Source organism: Rhinopithecus roxellana, chromosome 8 (assembly GCF_007565055.1).
Source record: "Rhinopithecus roxellana isolate Shanxi Qingling chromosome 8, ASM756505v1, whole genome shotgun sequence".
NCBI classification, from domain to species: domain Eukaryota; kingdom Metazoa; phylum Chordata; class Mammalia; order Primates; family Cercopithecidae; genus Rhinopithecus; species Rhinopithecus roxellana.
The window spans coordinates 17,736,525-17,758,825 of NC_044556.1; the positions used below are offsets into that span (position 1 = coordinate 17,736,525).

Genomic DNA, 22,301 nt, shown 5'->3' on the forward strand with positions numbered 1-22,301 from the left:
AAACAAACAAAAAAACCAATGCTCTTGTCCAGCAGGCAGGTGGGTGCTATGGGTCGGTGCATCCCAAGGCTTCCAGGCCAGGGCCCACAACTGCCGCCCCTGCTTGTGTTGAGGGGCGGGTTTGTGAGGTTCAGGGCAGGTCGCAGCCTGGACCCCACATGCCCTATCTCTAACCATCAATCAAGTGCCGCTGTGGAGAGGATTCAGGCGACAGCAGATATCCATCCCTGTCCCCCACCCCACACACAAGGAGAGCATCTCAGGTTAGGACATTGTAAATGCAAAATCTATACGATGGCAAGGAACTCTGAAGACTCAAGAAACAGTTCCTCACGGACGGGGCCTTTTATTCCAATCACCTCTCAAAATAGGTCTCCAAACGGGGACCCTGAAGAGAAGGCTATGCGGGGTGACGGGCTGCTGCCTGGCTCAGGGCTTCCCTGCAGTCACTTCCCAGTCCGCAGATGCTACCTGGAGCCTTTCCCGAAAGTGCTGACTCAGTGTCTCAGGCACGCGCCCGAGGTTTGACAAGTCCGGCCTGGCTCAGAAAGGGGGCAGGAGCCTCGTGAGAATCTTCCGAGGGGATTCCTGTCCCCAGTCTTCTCTGTGTGAACGCCAGTGTGGCCAGATGGGGATAGATGATGGAGCCCAGGCCACCCGGGAAGGGGTGATGGGGACCATGTGTGGCCCCTGCCTGGGACTTCCCTCCTCACACAACCCTCAGCATTAACATCTCCACAGAGGGGAGAGGGTATAGGACAACCTTGTGTGGGGGCGCTGGGGACTCTCAAGAGCCCCACTGTCTAGATGCTGGTCTTGCCTTTTGTAAAAGGATATCAGGACCCCACAGTGACGCTGACGCCTGGTGAGATCTCTAAAAAGGAAGCTTCCCTCACGGGAACGGTGATTTCCCAACAGCCCAGAGATGGACAGAGGGCAGGAGACCCGCTAGGTGCGCCCAGATGCTCAAAAGGAACAGTGGATGTGCAGTGTGTAGTTTTATTTGTTTTTATTTTTGTAACACAAGAGAGGAAGTGATGGGCCAGGGCCCAAGGCATCCTGTGCACGGGTTCGAAGGCTTTCAACCGTCCCAGGTTTGTTTTGAAGGCAATTTTGGGGCCGCGCCCAAAGAAACTCTGCAGGCTGTCAGTCCCAGCGTGAACAGCTTAAAATAAAAATCTCCCGTCTGGTCACTGCTCAGAGAGGCTCCGAGAAATGCAAAACAAACCCGCCTGGAAAATGCCGCCCTGAGAACCAGAGCGAGGGCTTGAAAGATGCCTTCAACACAGAATCTTCCAGGAATCCAGCCAGCTTTGGGGCGGCCGCTTCACAAAACCAAAAACACCAAATAACATTTCCAACCGGAGAATTGCCGGTTTTAGCAAGAAAAAGGGACTTCACCTAAAAGGGAGGGTCGCAAAACACGAAGGGGTTCCCCTGACTCCCGCCTCTTCCTTTCTGAGCAGATCCGTCGGAGACTGTGGAGCGGAATCGCTGCCCTGGCAGGAGGGGGCGCAGCGGCCGGTCTGGGTGGGCTCACTGTTTGCCCGCCTGTCTGCCCGGCTTCTTCTCTGGTTGGCCTCTGCCTGTGCCCGGGATCCCACCTCGGCCCCGGCCGCCAAACACACCTAGAGAACAGAGAGAGGGGGTTGCAGCAGAGCCAAGTGAGTGGGACTTTCCACAGGATCCCAGTGCCCTGAAACTATAGTCCAGGTCACCTAAGTCCCCAGGCTCAGCTTCCTCATATATGAGGTGGGGACTGAGGGTGCTTTGGATCTCCTCCATGAGGCAGAGTATCTGAGGAAGGCAGGAACTCCAGGGCATCCTCATTATGGGACTAGACCCAACCCCCAGGGATGCAGGGGGGGGGACTAGGCAACAGAGGGCACTAAGTCACATGGTGGGTTGGGGCAGGCTTCTTAAACGACAAAGCCAGAAGGGTTTCCTGGAGGAGGGGGAGGTGAGAGAGGGGTGGAGCAGAGACTAGGGCAGTAGGCCAGGCTGGGGGCTGCCTGGGGGGGCCTCCCACGCTCCAGGACCACCCATGGCCCCTCATCCACCTGCGGGGAGTAAACAGAAAAGGGGTTTCTGTGAATCCAGCCCCAGGAATGGAGAAGGGGAGGGGATTCCCCACCTGGCCTGAGGCCACAGAGACAGGAGACCATGAGGCCAAATGACATTTTCCATGAAGCCCCTGAGGTGGGAGCATGTGGCCACTGGGGAGGTGACAGGGGGGTCCCAGGAGATAGAGTCCCAGGAGATGAGGGCCCCAGGGACTCACTGAGTGGACACTGCAGCGGCGCCCACAGTAATCCTGAGCAGGCTGCACGCAGGGCACGCCTGTCCCCACACCGTCTGTGTGCCCAGCACCCCTTCATGCCACCCCCACCACAGGCCAGGCCTGGATGCAGCAGGCTGGGTGGGCCGGGACCCCACATCGATCCCTCCCTCTCCGTCTCCCTCGGGGACCCCAGCTCTGTGAGCCCCGTCTAGGGAGCCGTTTCAGAGAACTTTCTAGCTGGATGAATGCTTGAGGAAATCAAAGCTGGAGCTTCAAACAGCAGGAGAGCCAAGGCCAGCAAGAGGAGCTGGCCCTGCGGCCCATGTGCCTGTACCAGGGACCAGAGGCCAGAGCTGCAGGCAGCATAGCTCCGGCCCTCCACAGAGCCCGCTCGGAATCTCAGCCTTGGGCCGGGGAGGTCTGGAGACAGGAGGACTGACCCCAACAGGAACTGGAATCACTGTCTCCTCTGTAGACCTCAACACCTTGAAGGTGGGGTCAGGGGTCCAGATTTAGAGGATCCAAGAGGTCAGGGCTCTCACCAGCCAGGGGCCACCAGGCCCTGTGGGGACAGAGGCCAGAGGCCAACACTGGCCCAGGCCACCAACCTCCCCTCTCACCAGAGAGGGCCAGCTGTGCCAGGGTGCACGGCCTGGTGGGAGTTACTGCGAGGCTGCTGTCTGCACCCCATGGCCCCGTGGCTTCCTGCAGAGCAGCCAGAGAAAACCCCCGACTTCCCTAGGTAGGACCCGACCCACTCTCTCAACAACTTTGATCCCAAGTGCTGGGAAGGAGCCAGGCCTGGGACCCCAGAGGCCCCACCCACCCTGAGATCCCCAAAGTTCCCTGCCTGGAGTACTATCCCCATCCCTCCCTCGGGCTCACTCCTGACCGCCTCGTGAGCCTGCACTCAGAATTGGCACCTGGGGCCTTCCGGGGCCAGCCTGCCGTTCTGCAAGCCCCCAGGCTGGCACCTGAGCCCAGCACACCAGCAGTGCCCATGGATGGAAGAAGCAAAGCCCAGGTCCCCCTGAAAACACAAGAGCTGGGGACAGAGAGGTAAGGAGGGGCAGGGGCTACAGATGGCCCCTGGGCCTAACAAATGGAATTTTACGCCAATTCATCATCTCTGGTGGGGGCGGGTGACCTTGGCTCTGGATAGAGCCACAGAAGGGAAAGGGCCCCACACCAGGCCCCAAGTGGAGTCCTTGCCAGCGGCCTGGACAGGTGGGCACCACCAGACCCTCTCAGAGGGGAAACTGAGGCTTGGGGAGGTGACTTGATGTGCCCTGAGGACTACCAGGAGGCGCAGTGAGAGGAGGACTGAGTCCCAGGTCTCCGGGCTCCTCTGGCTGGGCCTCGGCTCATGGCCAAAGACCAGGAGGGGGGCCCGGGAGGGTCGGGAGGCTCCGAGGCAGTGCTGCAAGGGCACTAGCCAAGAAGGCCAACCCCGAGAAGGAGGGATGCCACGTGTGGCTGTCCTCCCGCCCCAGGTATGTCCACTGCGGATGGGAGACCCACCTCGGCCGGCGCCGCCCATGCCGCGGCCTTTCTGCTGCTTCTGCTGCTGCAGGCCTCCGCGGCCGCGGCCCTTGGCCACCACCTCCTCCTTGACCATGTCAATGATCTCGTCAGGAATGCGCAGGTACTTGATGGTGCTGCCACGGATGTAGCACTCGGGCATCCGCCAGAACTTGTCCCCGTCCTGCGGAGAAGGGGAGCGGGTTTTTTTTATTTTTGAGATAGAGTCTCACTCTAGCACCCAGGCTGGACTGCAGTGGCACGATCTTGGCTCACTGCAACCTCCACCTTCTGGGATCAAGCAATTCTCCCACCTCAGCCTCTCGATTAGCTGGGATTACAGATGCCTGGCTAATTTTTTTGTATTTTTGTAGAGATGGGGTTTCACCGTGTTAGCCAGGATGGTCTCGATCTCCTGACCTTGTGAGCCGCCTACCTCAGCTTCCCAAAGTGCTGGGATTACAGGCGTGAGCCACCGTGCCTGGCCCTATTTTTTACTTTTACTTTTATTTTTATTTTTTTGAAACAGAGTCACCCAGGCTGGAGTGCAGTGGTGCCATCTCGGCTCACTGCAACCTTCGCCTCCCGGGTTCACGCTATTCTCCTGCCTCAGCCTCCTGAGTAGCTGGGACTACAGGCACCAGTCACCACGCCCGGCTAATTATTTTGTATTTTTAGTAGAGACAGGGTTTCACCGTGTTAGCCAGGATGGTCTCGATCTGCTGACCTCATGATCCACCTGCCTCGGCCTCCCAAAGTGCTGAGATTACAGGTGTGAGCCACCGCGCCTGGCCGGGGAGCGGGTTATTACCAGGCTGTCTGGCCCAGTACTGGGAGCAGGGTCTCCGATCTGTGGGAGGCCCTGCAGATCCCACCCAGCCTGCACCCCGCACCACCCCGGCAAGCTGCACAGTCTCAGTCCCAGGAGACATGTGGAAAGGTGTCCACCCTGCAGGCAGGATCTCTCCTGATCCCAGGCAATCCTTCACCCAGCAGCAAGGGTGGATGTGGTAGGCGCAGCCCCCTTGTGCACCCACAAGGAAAACTGACTCCTATCCTCTGCCCGTGGGCCTGGCTCAGGAGTGGCTGACTGGGGCTCCCTCCAGCCTGGGATGGGGCTCTCTCCAGTTGGGGTTGGGATTCTTCACCTGCAGCCCAAAGCCCAGAGTGGATGGAGGCCTCCCTGTGCACCAGACCCAGACAAAGCCCAGCTACTCCTCCTCCTGCCCCAGCCCCACCTCACTTCTGGAAGCCTCTCTATGTGCCGACTCATTCATTCATCCCAGTATCTCCCAACAGGGCCTGAGTTGGGTGCAGGGACATGCGACCAAGCTACAGGCCTAGTGTGGTGGGTGAAGAGGGGTGGGGGATGGGGGTACTTGGGTCCTGCCAGGGTGGCTCAAGGGCAGCTTCCAGTGATGCCAGTGTTAGGAGAGCTAACCGAGACTGGAGAAATGCAGGCCTTGCAAAGTCACAGACTCACGCTGCAATGTGTCCCTGAGGCCCCCACTGGGACAGATCGAGGGATTAGCAGGGGCTAGGGCCATTCCTACCATATCAGTTTCCCAGTACCACCCCACCACCCAGGTTCCTGTACAGATCCATGTGTGACGCCTGCATGGCCTTTGCCCCAGATGCCATTAGAAGTCAGATCACAGTATCTTCCTGCTTGGAACCCACCCATGGGCCCCTCTGTCTTGGGGGCAAGGTCTAAGAGCCTCAGCAGGGCTCTCTAGGGCTCGAGACCCTGCCCCGCCCTGGCGGTCCTCTCCCAGCCCCTGATGACATTCCATCTAGATGGAACTTTCTGTTTCCGGAACACACGCCATGGGCTTGCCCCCAGGACTCTGCACGTGGTTTTCCCACTTCTCATCTGGATGACTCTGGCCCTAAAAGGCCTCACCTGCCTGAATCCCCAAGTCCTCCCGTCAGACACTCTCCTCCATGCCTGGGTGGGTGTTGCCTGGCCCAGCGCTGGGTGGGGATGAACAGCCCCTTTGGGTGCTCACTGTCCTAGGAACCCCTCAAGGGCTCGTGGGGTGGACACACTATGGTTCTGTGGGGGCTCAGGGCCTGGGCAGGCGGCTTGGCGCCCAGCTCTCCCAGGCAGGGCCCAGAGGCTTCCTCGTGCAGGAACCTGGGCAGGGCCTGAGCTCACTGCAGGGAGGCCCCTGCCTCCTGCCCACAGCGCTCCAGAGCTCCCTCAGCCCGAGGGACTCTCTGCATCCTGCGGCCTGCCTCTGAGGGAGGGAGGGCCCCGCTCAGATGGGGACGATGTGAGTTCCCATCGCCTCTCCTCCCAGCCTCCAGTGACGGCAGCATCACCGCCCAGCCACAGAGGCAGGCTGCCCAGGGAAAGTCACCCGTCCACTCGAAGCTGGCGGCAGAGGCCAGACCAACCCCTGGAGACCACACAGCCTCTGAATTAACAGGCTTCTCAGGTCTAGGACCTGGAAGTGTCCAAAAGACCGCACACGCTCACGCACGCAACACACCTGGTGATTCCAATGCCAGAAGGGGAAAGAGCCCTGCTGGCCGCAGGTGGGAGGCACGTGGTTCTGCACCGAGGCACCGTCCCACACAGCCGGACTGGACCCACCCAGACGCCCTCCGAGAGGCTATGGCACGAAACCCAGCAATCAGCTTCTAGAGCTTCTAGCGCTGCTGCACAGCAGCCCCACCACCTGTTCCCACCCTGTGCTGACAAGAGGCCCAGTCCTGGGTCGGGTTGGGGGTCAGGGCAAGACAAGGCCACTTCAGGAAGGAGCGCTCCCCCTCCTTGAGCCCTGTTGTCCTGTCAAGGTGACCCCAGGCAGGTACTCCAAGCTCCCCAGCAGTTTCCTCCCTATACCATGGGGGGCTGTCACCCACAGGGAGACAAGACAGATGGTGTCAGGGAAGGTTGGTGGGAGGAGTCCAAGGGAGCCGCTGCCTTCAGCACCATGCCTGACCTCCTCCTCAGTGCTCCATGGGTCATCCCAGGGGCAGGGAAGGCCCGTGACGCTAGGGGAACCATCTTCCAGCCCCGGCCGACCCAGCAGCGCTCCTAGCGAGGCAATTCCCGGTCTTGGGCTCTGGCTGGTGGCTCCTGGCCCACCGGGCCCTGGCACTGCCCCTGCCCACCGTGACCTGGGCATTCTGGACATCCCATGGCCACGCTACCATGGCCCACAGGGTCCAGGCAACATCCAGGCTGGACTAAAGGCAGCAGAGCCTGGGAGGCTTGGACTTCCCCTGGAGGGGAATTCCACAGGGAATCCCCAGGCCCAGGTCCTTCCAGGTCAGGGGTGGCACCAACAGACACACAGCAGGAAAGGCCGGGTCGGGGGGGCAGCCTCACACAGGGTCAAAGTCCAGGGCGTGCTAGGGGACTTGGTGGCCTGGCCCACCCTGCCCTGTCCCTCCCCACTGACCCGTCAGGATGAGCAGTCCTAGGCGGCCTCCCCCACTAACTCCTCCCATGAGGCCCAGGGAGGGAGGATGTTGAGTGTCCACCCCCGCATACCACCCCCATTGGTGGGCGCAGTACCCACCCTGGATGTGCAGATGACTTCTCGCAGGTTAATGTTCATCCAGTTGTCGCAGCTCACCAGGTGTCCATTGTACGTCTCCCCATTTTTCAGCTCCACCAGCTGGAAGAGAGACAGGCCAGAGGTCAGCTATGGCCCTGGAGCCCTGCGCCATGGGCCCCCCAGGAGGTGCAGCTCTGCCCCGTGAGACGGACCACCACCTCCAGGCCTCAGCCCACAGCTCCCAGACCCCTAAATGGCCTTCCTTACAGGTGACAGACTCTGCCTCCACTATACACTTCACTGGCAGTTAGACAGTCTATCATGACGCCAACCTTTGTACAATTAAAAAATGATACTGGGCCGGGCGTGGTGGCTCAGGCCTGTAATCCCAGCACTTTGGGAGGCTGACGTGGGCAAATCACGAGGTCAAGAGATTGAGACCATCCTGACCCCATCCTGACCAACATGGTGAAACCCCATCTCTACTAAAAATACAAAAATTAGCTGGGCATGGTGATGCACGCCTGTAGTCCCAGCTACTTGGGAGCCTGAGGCAGAAGAATTGTTTGAACCCAGCAGGCGGAAGTTGCAGTGAGCTGAGATCCGCACCACTGCACTCCAGCCTGAGCAACAGAGTGAGACTTGGTCTTACAAAAGAAAAAATTGCACTTTGGGAGGCCGAGACGGGTGGATCACGAGGTCAGGAGATCGAGACTATCCTGGCTAGCACGGTGAAACCGTCTCTACTAAAAAATACAAAAAACTAGCTGGGCGTGGTGGCGGGAGCCTGTAGTCCCAGCTACTCGGGAGGCTGAGGCAGGAGAATGGCGTGAACCCGGAAGGCGGAGCTTGCAGTGAGCTGAAGTGAGCTGAGATCCGGCCACTGCACTCCAGCCTGGGCGGCAGAGCGAGACTCCATCTCAAAAAAAAAAAAGAAAAAAAAAAAAGGAAAAAATTGGCCGGGCGCGGTGGCTCAAGCCTGTAATCCCAGCACTTTGGGAGGCCGAGACTGGCGGATCACGAGGTCAGGAGATCGAGACCATCCTGGCTAACATGGTGAAACCCCGTCTCTACTAAAAAAATACAAAAAACTAGCCGGGCGTGGTGGCGGGCGCCTGTAGTCCCAGCTACTAGGGAGGCTGAGGCAGGAGAATGGCGTAAACCCGGGAGGCAGAGCTTGCAGGGAGCTGAGATCCGGCCACTGCACTCCAGCCTGGGTGACAGAGTGAGACTCCATCTCAAAAAAAAAAAAAAAAAAAAAAAAAAAGAAACACAGAAATGTTTAAAGGAATGAGTGAGACAATGGTGATGGTGGCCACTGATCCAGGGTGGCTGGGGACCAGGTGGGCACAGCTAGGCTGGTCCGGTAGGCACCCCCACAACACCAGATATTTGGGCTGTGGTGTTCCGCAAATGCTGTTTTGCACTGTAATAATTACTCGTCTATTTTGATATGTTTTGAGAACAAAGATAAGTAGCACATCATTCTGAAGATATGCTGCTGTTCAAAAAAGGCTGAGATTTTTTGATGTCTTCTATGAGACAGGGTCTTGCTCTGTTGCCCAGACTGGAGTACAGTGTCGTGAGCACGGCTCACTGCAGCCTCGACCTCCTGGGCTCAAGTCATCCTCCCACCTCGGTTTCCCTAGTAGCTGAAACTACAAGCTCACACTACCACACGCGGTTAATTTATTTTCCTTTTGTAGAAGTGGGGTCTCACTGTTGTCCAGACTGGTCCCAAACTCCTGGGCTCAAGTGATCCTCCTGTCTTGGCCTCCCAGAGTGCTGAGATTATAGGCATTAGCCACTGTGCTCAGTCCAAGGCTGAGTTTTTCTTTTCTTTTTTTTTTTTTTGAGATGGAGTCTCACTCTGTCACCCAGGCTGGAGTGCAGTGGCCGGATCTCAGCTCCCTGCAAGCTCTGCCTCCCGGGTTTACGCCATTCTCCTGCCTCAGCCTCCCTAGTAGCTGGGACTACAGGCGCCCGCCACCACGCCCGGCTAGTTTTTTGTATTTTTTTAGTAGAGACGGGGTTTCACCATGTTAGCCAGGATGGTCTCGATCTCCTGACCTCGTGATCCGCCAGTCTCGGCCTCCCAAAGTGCTGGGATTACAGGCTTGAGCCACCGCGCCTGGCCGAGTTTTTCTTTTGAGACGAAGTCTCGCTCTTGTTGCCCAGGCTGGAGTGCAATGGCGTGATCTCAGCTCACTGCAACTTCTGCCTTCCGGGTTCAAGCGATTCTCCTGCCTCAGCCTCCCAAGTAGCTGGCACCTGCCACCACGCCCAGCTAATGTTTTAGTAGAGACGGGGGTTTCACCATGTTGGCTGGTCTCGAACTCCTGACTTCAGGTGATCCACCCGCCTTGGCCTCCCACCAAGGCTGAGATTTTTAAATGATTCAACTTAGGCATCTGCCCGAGAGAAACGAACACAGGCAACTATACAAATATGTGTGTGTGAACGTTCACAGTGACACTATTCGCAATAGCCAAAAAGGGGAAAGAGCCCAGATGCCTATCAGCAGACGAACAGATAAACAAAATGTGTTAAGTATCTGCTCCACGGAGTATCGTCTGGCTATAAGGAATGAGGCACTGACACAGGCCACAGGGTGGATGAACCTCAAAAACATGGTGCTGAGTGACAGCTACTAGACCCGAGAGGCCTCATGGTCTCTGCTCACACGCATGGGATATATCCGGAATAGGCAACCCCAAAGAGATGGCAGCTGCCTCGTGCTCATCAGGAGCTAGGGTTGGGAAGTGACTGCTGATAGAGACGGGGTTTCCTTTTGGGGAGACGGAAATGTTCCGGCCTAGAGAGAGGTGGTGGTTACACAACGCTGTGACTGCACCAAATGCCACTAAATTGTGCACTTTAACTGAAGTGTTAGTATGTAATACTATCATTTTTTGGAGACAGGGTCTCACTGTTGCCCAGGTTAGACCTGCAGCCTCAAACGCCCCAGGCTCAGGTGATCCTCCTGCCTTAGGCTCCCGAGTAACTGGAACTACAGGCACACGCCACTACACCCAGCTAATTTTTATATTTTATGGAGAGGCGTGGTTTCTCCTTGTTGCCCAGGCTGGTCTCTGAACTCCTGGGCTCAAGCCATCCTCTAGCCTCAGCCTCCCAAAGTGCTGGGATACTAGGCATGAGCCACCACGCCCAGCCTGAAGTTCTTTTTATTTTTTTAAGAGACAGGGTCTTGTTATATTGCCCAGGTTGGATTTGAACTCCTGGGCTCAAGTGATCCTTCCACCTCATTAATTTTCTCCCATCCTTGGCCGGGCGCGGTGGCTCAAGCCTGTAATCCCAGCACTTTGGGAGGCCGAGGCGGGCGGATCACAAGGTCAGGAGATCAAGACCATCCTGGCTAACACAGTGAAACCCCGTCTCTACTAAAAAATACAAAAAAAAAAAAAAAAACTAGCCGGGCGAGGTGGCGGGCGCCTGTAGTCCCAGCTACCCGGGAGGCTGAGGCAGGAGAATGGCATGAACCCGGGAGGCGGAGCTTGCAGTGAGCTGAGATCCGGCCAGTGCACTCCAGCATGGGTGACAGAGCGAGACTCCGTCTCAAAAAAAAAAAAAAAAAAAAAAATTTCTCCCATCCAAGTACTAACCAGGCCCAACCCTGCTTAGCTTCCGAGATCAGATGAGATCGGGCGTGTTCAGGGTGGTATGGCTGCAGAACCCCCTCATTAATTTTTTTTCTTTTTTTAGAGACAAGGTCTCACTCTGTCGCTCAGACTGGAGCACAGTGGTATGATCATAGCTCACTGCAGCCTCAAACTCCTGGGATCAGTCAATTCTCTCGCCTCAGTCTCCTGTGTAGCTGTGACTATAGGCACACACCACCTCATCTGGCTAAATTTTAAGTTCTTCTTGCCCAGGCTGATCTTGAACTCCTGAGCTCAGGCGATCCTCCTGTCTTGGCCTCCCAAAGTGCTGGGATTACAGACGTGAGCCACTGCAACTGGCCCATTAAATTTTTAGTAAGTATGTATGCATTACTCTTACAAGTAGCAGAAATGACAGGGGTGTGGACACGCCTGGGGAGGGAGAAGGGAACGAGCCGCCATGCTGGTGGACAGGCAGGAAGCCGTCTGCTCAGCCGCCGCCCCTGTGCTGAGGCTGGCCCCCTCTCAAACAGGCTGTCCCAGACCACTGAGTACTCACCATGGGGTGATTCTGAGCCGTCTTCAACAGTGACAAGGGAAGCTGAAAGGCAAATAAAGCTGCATGGTTTGTCTGTCTGATCAGCGCCTGGGAGCTCTGGTCTCGAGTCCCACCCACGACTCAAAGATGGTGCGGTACGGTGGAAGGGGCGCACAGGAGTGTGTGTCAATCACTCTCCACCGGAAATGCCATTTCCTTACTCTGCCCAGCCCCAGAACACACACCTGCCTCTTGGATTAGGAAGAAAAGCCTCACATACCCTCCCTCCTCCCATAGGTGGCCACCACCTGCTCTTGGTGCTGAACACTGGTCAATTTTTTTTTTTTTTTTGAGACAGAGTCTCGCTCTGTCACCCAGGCTGGAGTGCAGTGGCACAATCACGGCTCACTGCAACCTCCACTTCCTGTGTTCAAGCCTCCCAAGCAGCTTGCCTCAGCCTCCCAAGCAGCTGGGGACAACAGGCGTGCATCACCACACCCAGCTAATTTTTATATTTTTAGTAGAGGCGGGGTTTCACCATGTTGGCCAGGCTAGTCTCAAACTCCAGACCTCAGGTGATCCACCTGCCTCAGCTTCCCAAAGTGCTGGGATTACAGGCATGAGCCACCTCACTTGGCCTAATGCTTGTATTTTAAGCTCAAACTGGTATGCCTGAGATGCATCCATGTTGAGGTTACTGTGAGTATGGAGTTGAGGACACTACAGCTTGGAAACTGGGGAACTTGCCCGGTACTATGGAGCTAGGAGGGGGCAGAGCTGGCCTGGCCCTGTCTGTCTGAAGAAAGCACAAGCCCATGCCTTGCAGGGCAGCCCCAACTGACCGAGACTGACACCGCCAGGCCCCATTGCAGGGGTCAGTCCCATCAGAGAAGGCCACATCTGAGCTGGTTTTATTTTTATTTTTTCAGATGAAGTCTTGCTCTAAAAATACAAAACTTTGCTGGCCATGGTGGCATGCGCCTGTAGTCCCAGCTACTCGGGTGCTGAGGCAGGAGGATCACTTGAGCCTGAGAAGCAAGCCTGTCACCCAGACTGGAGTGCAGTGGTATGATCCTGGCTCACTGCAACTTCCACCTCCGGGGTTCAAGTGATCCTCCCGCCTCAGCCTCCCAAGTAGCTGGGATTACAGGGGTGCGCCACCATGCCCGGCTAATTTTTGTATTTTTAGTAGAGACAGGGTTTCTACATGTTGGCCAGGTTGGTCTTGAACTCCTGACCTCAAGTGACCCCCTCGCCTGGTCCTCCCAAAGTGCTGGGGTAACAGCATGAGCCATCACCCTTAGCCTGAACTGGGTTTTCAAAGACAGGAAGTCACCAGGTAAGGTGAACTTTCAAGATTTTTTTTTTTTTGGTGGCGACAGGGTTTTGCTATCTTGCCCAAGCTGGCTTTGAACTCTTGGTCTCAGGGAATCCTCCCATCTCAAGCTCCCAAGTAGCTGGAATTACAAGTATGCGCTACCACGTCTGGTTTCAAGATGTTTTTTTCCATCATTACTGAATTTATTATGTCAAATATGTAGTGTTTCTATTACTGGGGGGAAAATCAACACTTTCATTTCGGAAACATAAAACTCAGCCTGTACACTGGGAGCTGCCTCGGGGTGACACAGGGCTGTGCCTGGGTGCGGGGTCCTATAACAGGCCCGTTCTAGTACTGCTGTGAGGAAGGTCCCAGCACCAAGGGGCCCTGACGAGACAGTGCCTCACAGGACAGAGGCTTCACCTTGCCTCGTCCTGGTGACTGGAATTCCAGGTGGCCCTGACCCCAGAAGCCTTTGCTGGGAGTCCTGCCCTGGCTACCACCCTGATCCACAGGGTGGCCGCCTTTCCAGGGAGTGTGAACTTGAAGGCCTCTCCCTGTTGAGGCCGGAAATGGCCTTCAACCCTGGTGGGGTGGCTCCCCTATGAAAGGAAGGGGCTGGGGAGGGAATCCTACATCCCACAGCCCCTTCCTGAGAAAAGCTGCCCAGGGGAGGTCGGTGCCAGCAGGAAGCCAGGCCCAAGCCCGCTTCCTGCACCGGCTTCCTGGAAGAGCCAGATAAGGGGGAAGAACGGGCCATGTGGCCCCGGGGCGGCTGCTCAGAGAGGCAGGGGAGGAGGGCTGTGGGCGGCTGGGCGTGTGTCTGACTGGGTGCCACCAGCCACAGAGAAAACACAAGAGCCATAGATTGGCACATGGGTCCCACGCCCAGGTCGCCCTTTACTGTGAAGAAGCCGTGGGTTTTCCTCAGTAAGCCTGTTTTATTTCTCCAGTCCGTAACAGGAATGGGACCTGGGACCTCCTCCTGGATCACCGGGGAAGGGGCAGAGGTCAGGCTAGCCCTTTAAGGCCCACCTCTCATTCTGCAGAGGAGGCGCCAGCACCCACAGCAGAAGTGATCTGCCTAGGGAAATCCAGCAAGGCCCTGGCAGAGCTGCCCAGAGGCGGACGCCCTACTGTCAGCAGGTGGCCTGGAGACACACCTTCCATGCCAGTGACAGCCCCTCTTGGGTCACCACCTGGTCCCAGTGACCAAGAGCACAGCCTGGGAGGACCCATGGCCTCCTTGCCTGTCACCTGCAGTCCCATCCAAAAGCAGCAGAAAGAACATCTGAGAAACAAAGAGAGCTGGCAGGACAGCCACAGCGGCTCTCGCCTGTAATCTCGGCACTTTGGGAGGCTGAGGCAGGTGATCACCTGAGGTCAGGAGTTCCAGACCAGCCTGGCCAACATGGCAAAACCCCATCTCTACTAAAATACAAAAATTAGCTGGCCGTGGTGGCAGGTGCCTGTAATCCCTGCCACTTGGGAGGCTGAGGCAGGAGAATTGCTTGAAAGCAGGAGGCAGAGGCTGCAGTGAGCAGGAGTTCGAGACCAGCCTGGCCAATATGGTAAAACTCCATCTCTATTAAAAATGCAAAAATTAGCCAAGCATGGTGGTGCACACCTGTAGTCCCAGCTACTCGGGAGGCTGAGGCAGAAGAATCGTTTGAACCCAGAAGGCAGAGGCTGCAGTAAGCTGAGATCGTGCCACTGCATTGCAGCCTGGGTGACAGTGACAGTTCATCTCAAAAAAAAATCCAAAAAACAGGTCGGGCGCAGTGGCTCAAGCCTGTAATCCCAGCACTTTGGGAGGCCGAGACGGGCGGATCACGAGGTCAGCAGATCGAGACCGTCCTGGCTAACACGGTGAAATCCCGTCTCTACCAAAAAATACCAAAAACTAGCCGGGCGAGGTGGCGGGTGCCTGTAGTCCCAGCCACTCAGGAGGCTGAGGCAGGAGAATGGCGTAAACCCGGGAGGCGGAGCTTGCAGTGAGCCGAGATCCAGACACTGCACTCCAGCCTGGGCGACAGAGCGAGACTCCATCTCAAAAACAAACAAACAAACAAACAAAAACCCCAAAAAACAAAAAATACCCAAATAGGGTTGGTGCAGACCCGCTCACGACACTCCCCAGGCCAGCTACAGAGCCAGGCCTGAGAGGGTCTGTCACACTGGCCGTCACACCCATTCCTGCCACCTGACCTTTACTTCTGCTATTGCCTCTGCCTGGGGTGACCTTCCCCAGACCTTCACGTGGCTGCTGAAACGTCACCTCCTTTGGCCAGGCCCTCTTAATGGCCACTCTCTGCCTCATGGGTGTTTGTTTCCATCATAGGATGCAGCCAGTCTTTAATTACCTTGTTTTTACCTCTGTCCCTTGCTAGACTGGAACACTCAAAGTGGGTGTGGACTTTGTCCAGGGCCAAGCACAAGGCCAGGCACATAAGAGGTATTCGGTAAATATTTGTTGAATAAATACACAAAAGAAATGCACACACCACCCAGGGAGGCACGCAGGGAAGGCAGAACACTCGCCCCACCCCACAGGTAAGGGAAGGAGTGGCTGCTGGACAGGGAGTTGCCTGACTCCTGGGCCCTCCAAGGCTGCAATGGCCTGAGGCTGTGACCATATATCTTGATTTCTCCTATATCCTCATCTCCAAACTCTGTTGGAGAAAGAGGTCAGAGGAAGGGGTGGATCCTCAAAATCTTAAAAGAAGATACATCAAAGTGCCAGGTGAGGCCAGGCACAGTGGCTTCCGCCTGTAATCACAGCACTTTCGGAGGCTGAGGTGGGAGGATCACTTGAGCCCAGGAGTATGAGACCAGCTTGGGCAACACAGCAAGATTCCGTCTCTACAAAAAATGTAAAAATTAGTCAGGTTTAGTGACGCATGTGGTCCCAGCTACCTGGGAGGCTGAAGTGGGAGGATCACTTGAGCTGGTGAGGTTGAGGCTGCAGTGATTGTGCCACTGCACTCCAGCCTGGACGACAGTGAGAGCTCAGTTCCAAAAAAGAAAAACAAGCGCAGAGTGCAGTGGCTCACACCTGTAATACCAGCACTTTGACACACTGAGGTGGGTGGATCACCTGAGGTCAGGGGTTGAAGACTAGCCTAGCCAACATGGTAAAACCCCATCTCTACTGAAAATACAAAGATTATCCAGGCGTGGTGGCGCATGCCTGTGATCCCAGCTACTTGGGAGGCTGAGGCAGGAAAATCACTCTCTCCGAGAGGTGGAGGTTTAGTGGGCTTTCTTGGAGCATCTGGAATCTGGTTCTCAGGTCTAGATCCACGAGGACCTAATCCAGTGCCTCCTAATTCAGGAAGCTGTCCAGGACTGCCCATCCCTGCTTCTAACCCAGGCCACTCCTTCTGGCCCTGCCCTGACCACAGGAAACTGGAAGTGTGTATCCCATGATGCCTTGTCCATTCTTGGCCACTCCTCCAGGAAATGGCTGGACAGCCAGGACTCTGGATGTTCAGAAGGTGGGAAGGGGCTGAATGAATGAGTTCACACTTTGCCCAGGCACCATTCTACACACTGGGAATATAGTTGGAAGAAAAACAAAGATCCTGCTTCCACAAAACGTAACACAGGGATGGATCCTTCCAGTTCTGCCCAGTCTTTCATGCCAACTCTGCCCTCTAAGTACATGGCAGAGAGGGACAGGCTCTCTGAATCCTTGCTCTTGAAACCGCCTTTGCAAAAATTGTAACTGAGGAAATTATGACAGTGAAAAGAGATCAGACCTAACCGACTCCATCGTGCTTCTAACCTTTAAGCTGTCCTTGTTTATTTGTGGGCATAGGCCGAACTAACCTTGGGAAAGGATTTAGTGTATAGTTTGACTCTGAAACAAAATTGGTAATAGCCCTTTCCCGAAAAGACCCTCTTCTTGCCTGGGGACCAGTCTGCCTTTGTAGGACTAACAAATAAGCTACACGATTAGAAATTATTGTTTACAGGTCATACAGCCTCTGGCTGCAAGAGTCTGAACCTCCCCAAATTGCTCCTAGGGATAACATCACTATTATAAAATCTAAGATCAGTGTTTGAGATATTTTGCAGACCCTGTACTTGATGGATCAGCTGACACCACCCAGACCAGTAATCTGGCTCAACCAGTCCTGCAATCCCACCCAGGAACAGAAGACAGCAAGAAAACCTCACTTCAATCCCCTGCCAATGACTCCATCTCCAACCTCAGGAAGCTCCAACCAATCAGCACTCCCCACTTCCTGAGCTCCTACCCGCCAAATTATCTTTAAAAACTCGGATCCCGGGCCGGGCGCGGTGGCTCAAGCCTGTAATCCCAGCACTTTGGGAGGCCGAGACGGGTGGATCACGAGGTCAGGAGATCGAGACCATCCTGGTTAACACGGTGAAACCGTCTCTACTACAAAATACAAAAAAAAAAACTAGCCGGGCGAGGTGGTGGGCGCCTGTAGTCCCAACTACTCGGGAGGCTGAGGCAGGAGAATGGCGTAAACCCGGGAGGCGGAGCTTGCAGTGAGCTGAGATCCGGCCACTGCACTCCAGCCTGGGCGACAGAGCGAGACTCCGTCTCAAAAAAAAAAACTCGGATCCCCTAATGCTCAGGGGAGACTGATTTCAGCAGTAATAAAACTCCAGTCTCCTGCATAGCTGGCTCTGTGTGAAATACTCTTTCTCTAATGCAATTGCCCTGTCTTGATAAATCGGCTCTGTCTAGGAAGCAGGCAAGGTGAACCCGCTGGGTGACTACACACTTACCAGCAGGATTTAGGGAGAGCTCTCTCACTAATCCACAGTTCTGATGCAGCCTCCCCTGGGGGGCCCTCCTGGTTACTGAATCTCCCACTCTCTCACAGTCTGGAAGTCACATCCCCAACAAGGGCCTTGGTTTCTCTCATTGAAAAAAGAAGGGCCAGATGCTGATGAGCCAGGAAACTCCCAGCTCTGGATTCCTTTTCTGATCTGCACACTGGGAGACACGGGCACTTTCTAGCCCAGATCCAGAACTTCCAGAATCATAAGCAATGTGGCCCTGCAGAGACCTGGGCTGCAATTTTTCCTTCTGTGTGCGGGGAGGATGTACTTTGCCCACCCCTAGCTCAAAATGCCCCCTTCCCCTGGAATGATATGCTATGTGAACCAAGGAGAAACAACACACCCCAGCACCAGGCCTACTTTTCAGCCAGAAAACAAGAGGCCTAGGAGGCTCTACTGCTAGCATTTTAAGCATCTTACAAGCTCTGAAATTCCTAAACTAAGTTTCACAACTCAGACTGGCCCCCTACTTCCCAGCACTCTAGTTTTCAATCTGGGAGGTCAGACTGGGTACGAAGCGTAAGGGACCCCCTTCCCTACCCAAAAACTCTGCTGCATTTGGTGGATCCCCACTTTTTTTACCCCAGTTTCCCAACCTGCAAAATGGGAAAACTAAGTAAGGCGAGGCCACTGTACTGTGGATAAAAGTACGTACAACGCTAAATCCCAGACCCGAACGTGGTAGAACCACCTGCAGTCTCCAGCAACAGTTTCCCAGCCTTGTGCCGGGGGACGGGACTCGAGGCTCGGACCGTACGTTCGCCCCGCGCCAACCCAGCCCTCAGCGCCCGCCCGCAGGGCTCCCAACGACTGCTGTTCCCGCCTCCCGGTGAGACCCCGCCGTTGCCCTGCCCTCACCATGGTGCCGGCGGGGACCGGGCTCGCCGGCCACTTCCGCCGCCGCCGCTGCACACGCTCCCGGCGGTCGTCGCCACGCCGCGCCGCGCGCCACTGGGCTGAAAGAAAGTGGCAGAGACGCGAGCCAGTCAGCACCGGGCTAGAAGGGCGGTTAACCAATCCACGCGGAGTAGGGCGGGGCCCGCTGGGCGAAGGGGGCGGGACGGGCCGTGTTCCCGCCGGAGGAACGAGGAAGAGAGCCGTAAAGTGCCTCGGCTTGTAATACAAAAGGGGGCGGAGCAACGCGCGCCGGCGCGGGGTGCATTGTGGGTAAACGCGTGCGCAGGTGAAACCTTCGTCGGTCGTCTCGGCTCCATGCTGTGGGCAAAGCCAGTTAATGCCTTTCTTTTTTTTTTTTTTTTTTTTTTTTTGAGACGGAGTCTCGCTCTGTCGCCCAAGCTGGAGTGCAGTGGCCGGATCTCAGCTCACTGCAAGCTCCGCCTCCCGGGTTCACGCCATTCTCCTGCCTCAGCCTCCCGAGTAGCTGGGACTACAGGCGCCCGCCACCTCGCCCGGCTAGTTTTTTGTACTTTTTAGTAGAGAAGGGGTTTCACCGTGTTAGCCAGGATGGTCTCGATCTCCTGACCTTGTGATCCGCCCGCCTCGGCCTCCCAAAGTGCTGGGATTACAGGCTTGAGCCACCGCGCCCGGCCAGTTAATGCTTTTCGTTTGCAGTTGAGGGAGAGAAATCCAGGCTTCGTGGTGATTGGGACGTGTCTGATGTCGCCCTTCGGACTCCTAGTTTTCTGATTCCGTAATTATCCAGGGAACATCATTTAGTAGGTTGGAATCCTGACCACTACCCTCGGGGCCTCAGTTTGCTCCCTGTAAGTAGTAGTGTCTGCTCCAAAACGTTACTATGAGGATGAAACGAGTGAAACCGTGTGAAAGCACTTAAAACAGCGTCTGGCACATATTAAGTACTTAATACCTATTCTGTGCCTGCTTCTGCTCATAGAAATGAACAATACACAAAATTCGTGGCCCTTAGGGAGACAGACGGTAAACAGAGTAAATAGGCGAATGCTATTAGTTTCCTGGGGCCTGCTGTAACAAATGCCCACACACTGAGAGGCTTAAAGCAACAGAACGTGATTTTCTCATAATTCAGGAGACCAGAATAATGAAATGAGGTTGTCAGCAGGGTTGGCTCCCTCTGGAGGCTCTGAGGACAATCTGCATGTCCTATGCCTCTCTCCTGGGTTCTGGTGGCTGCTGGGAAACCTCGGAGTTCTTGGCTTGTAGATGCAGCCTTCCACGTTCTGCCTCTGTCGTCACTTGGCCTTCTCTGTGTGTCTGTGAGTCTCAAATGACTCTCTCCTTTTTTTTTTTTTTTTTTTTTTTTTTTTTTGTAGAGACAGGGTCTCCCTATGTTGTCCAGGCTGGTCTCGAGCTCCTGGGGTCAAGCAATCCTCCCTCCTCTGCCTCCCAAAGTGCTGGGATTACAGGCTTGAGCCTCTGAGCCCAGCCTATCCTTTTTCTTATAAGGATTTGCCTTTCTCTTATTAAGCCCACCATAAATTCAGGATAATGTCATCGCAAGATCCTTAATTACATCTGCGAAGACCCTATTTTTTTTTTTGAAATGGAGTCTCATTCTATCACCCAGACTGCAGTGCAGTGGTGCGATCTCAGCTCACTGCAATCCCTCCCTCCTGGGTTCAATGGATTCTCCTGCCTCAGCCACCCGAGTGGCTAGGATTACAGGTCCACGCCACAATGCCCAGCTAATTTTTGTATTTTTGGTAGAGACGGGGTTTCACCATGTTGGCCAGGCTGGCCTCGAACTCCTGACCTCAGGTGATCCACCCACCTCGGCCTTCCAAAGTGCTGGGATTACAGGCGTAAGTCACTGCGCCCAGCCTCATTTTTTTTTTTTTTTTTTTTTTTTTTTTGAGGCAGAGTCTCACTCTGTCGCCGGGGCTGGAGTGCAGTGGCCGGATCTCAGCTCACTGCAAGCTCCGCCTCCCGGGTTTACGCCATTCTCCTGCCTCAGCCTCCCGAGTAGCTGGGACTACAGGCGCCCGCCACCTCGCCCGGCTAGTTTTTTGTATTTTTTAGTAGAGACGGGGTTTCACCGTGTTAGCCAGGATGGTCTCGATCTCCTGACCTCGTGATCCACCCGTCTCGGCCTCCCGAAGTGCTGGGATTACAGGCTTGAGCCACCGCGCCCGGCCCCAGCCTCATTTTTTAATGACCGATGCTATTTATTGACATTATACATAATATCAAAAGACTGAAAGAAACCCAATGCGACCACATGATGGAGTAATACAGCTATAAAAAGGAATGAAGACAGTCTTCATATACTGACATTGAATGGTGTCTGGATATATTAAGTGGAAAAAAACCAAGGTAGAGAACAGTTTTTACAATATGTCATCTTTTGTGTGCACAAAGAGAAATACATGCATGTGTATGTGTTTATATATTTGCATATTATATATATATATATATATATATTTTTTTTTTTTTTTTTTTGAGACGGAGTCTCACTCTATCGCCCAGGCTGGAGTGCAGTGGCACGATCTCAGCTCACTGCAAGCTCTGCCTCCCGGGTTTATGCTATTCTCCTGCCTCAGCCTCCCGAGTAGCTGGGACTACAGACGCCCGCCACCTCGCCCGGCTAGTTTTTTGTATTTTTTAGTAGAGACAGGGTTTCACCGTGTTAGCCAGGATGGTCTCGATCTCCTGACCTCGTGATCTGCCCGTCTCAGCCTCCCAAAGTGCTGAGATTACAGGCTTGAGCCACCGCGCCCGACATATATATATATTTTACCACACCAAGCACATGAACAAAATTTGCTTATATATATATATTTTTGTTTTGTTTTGTTTTGTTTTTTTATTTTTTGACCAAGTTTCGCTCTTTTTGCCCAGGCTAGAGTGCAGTGGTGTGATCTCGGCTCACCGCAACTTCCACCTCCTGGGTTCAAGCGATTCTCCTGCGTCAGCCTCTCGAGTACCTGGGATTACAGGCATGCACCACCACGCCCAGCTAATTTTGTATTTTTAGTAGAGACGGGGTTTCTCCGTGTTGGTCAGGCTGGTCTCAAACTCCTGACCTCAGGTGATCCACCCACTTTGGCCTCCCAAAGTGCTGGGATTACAGGCATGAGCCACTGCGCCCGGCCAATTTGCTTATATTTTTAAATAAGAAACATAAAGGCCAGGCATGGCAGCTCACATCTGTAATTGCAGCACTTTAGGACGCCAAGGTGGGCGGATCACCTGAGGTCAGGAGTTTGAGACCAGCCTGGCCAACATGGTGAAACCCCATCTCTACCAAAAATACAAAAAAATTGGCTGGGCATGGTGGTGGGCACCTGTAATCCCAGGAGAATTGCTTGGCCCCCCCCCCCCCTCCCCCCCCAGGAAGTAGAGGTTGCAGTGAGCTGAGATCATGCCACTGCACTCCAGCCTGGGCAACAGGGCGAGACTCTAAAACAAAAGAAACATGGAAAGAATGAGCCAGGCCAGGCGCGGTGGCCTATGCCTGTAATCCCAGCACTTTGAGAGGCTGAGGTGGCTGGACCACTTGAGCCCAGGAGTTTGAGACCAACCTGGGAAATACAGCAGCAAAACTCTGAATCTACAAAAAATGCAAACAAGTTGCTGAGTGTGGTGACTGTGCGTGAAGTCTCAGCTACTCAGGAGGCTGAAGAGAGAGAACTGCTTGAGCCTAAGAGGCAGAGGTTGCAGTGAGCTGTGATCCTGTCTCTGCACTCCAGCCTGGGTGACAGAGCAAGACCCTGTCTCAAAAAAAAACAAACAAACAAACAAACAAACA

General features: G+C 54.9%; 1 protein-coding gene across 1 annotated transcript; it reads right to left on the reverse strand.

Moving 5' to 3' along the window:
* Positions 1-983: 983 nt before the first annotated feature.
* LSM4 (LSM4 homolog, U6 small nuclear RNA and mRNA degradation associated) lies at positions 984-18,735 on the reverse strand. Its single transcript, XM_010386639.2, has 5 exons — positions 18,473-18,735; positions 11,494-11,535; positions 7,336-7,434; positions 3,803-3,986; positions 984-1,628 (listed from the first exon to the last, which is right to left on the reverse strand). Exons 1-5 carry the CDS (start codon positions 18,473-18,475, stop codon positions 1,537-1,539), a joined length of 420 nt encoding a protein of 139 aa, XP_010384941.1. The 5' UTR covers positions 18,476-18,735; the 3' UTR covers positions 984-1,536.
* Positions 18,736-22,301: the final 3,566 nt, after the last annotated feature.

Bases quoted from the DNA above. Each gene is read 5' to 3' on its own strand.
- LSM4 (XM_010386639.2), bottom strand. The intron at 3,987-7,335 runs GTGGGTACTGCG...CCTTCTCCGCAG, and splicing joins AAGTCATCTGCACATCCAGG to GACGGGGACAAGTTCTGGCG. The intron at 1,629-3,802 runs GTGGGTCTCCCA...TCTGTTCTCTAG, and splicing joins CATGGGCGGCGCCGGCCGAG to GTGTGTTTGGCGGCCGGGGC.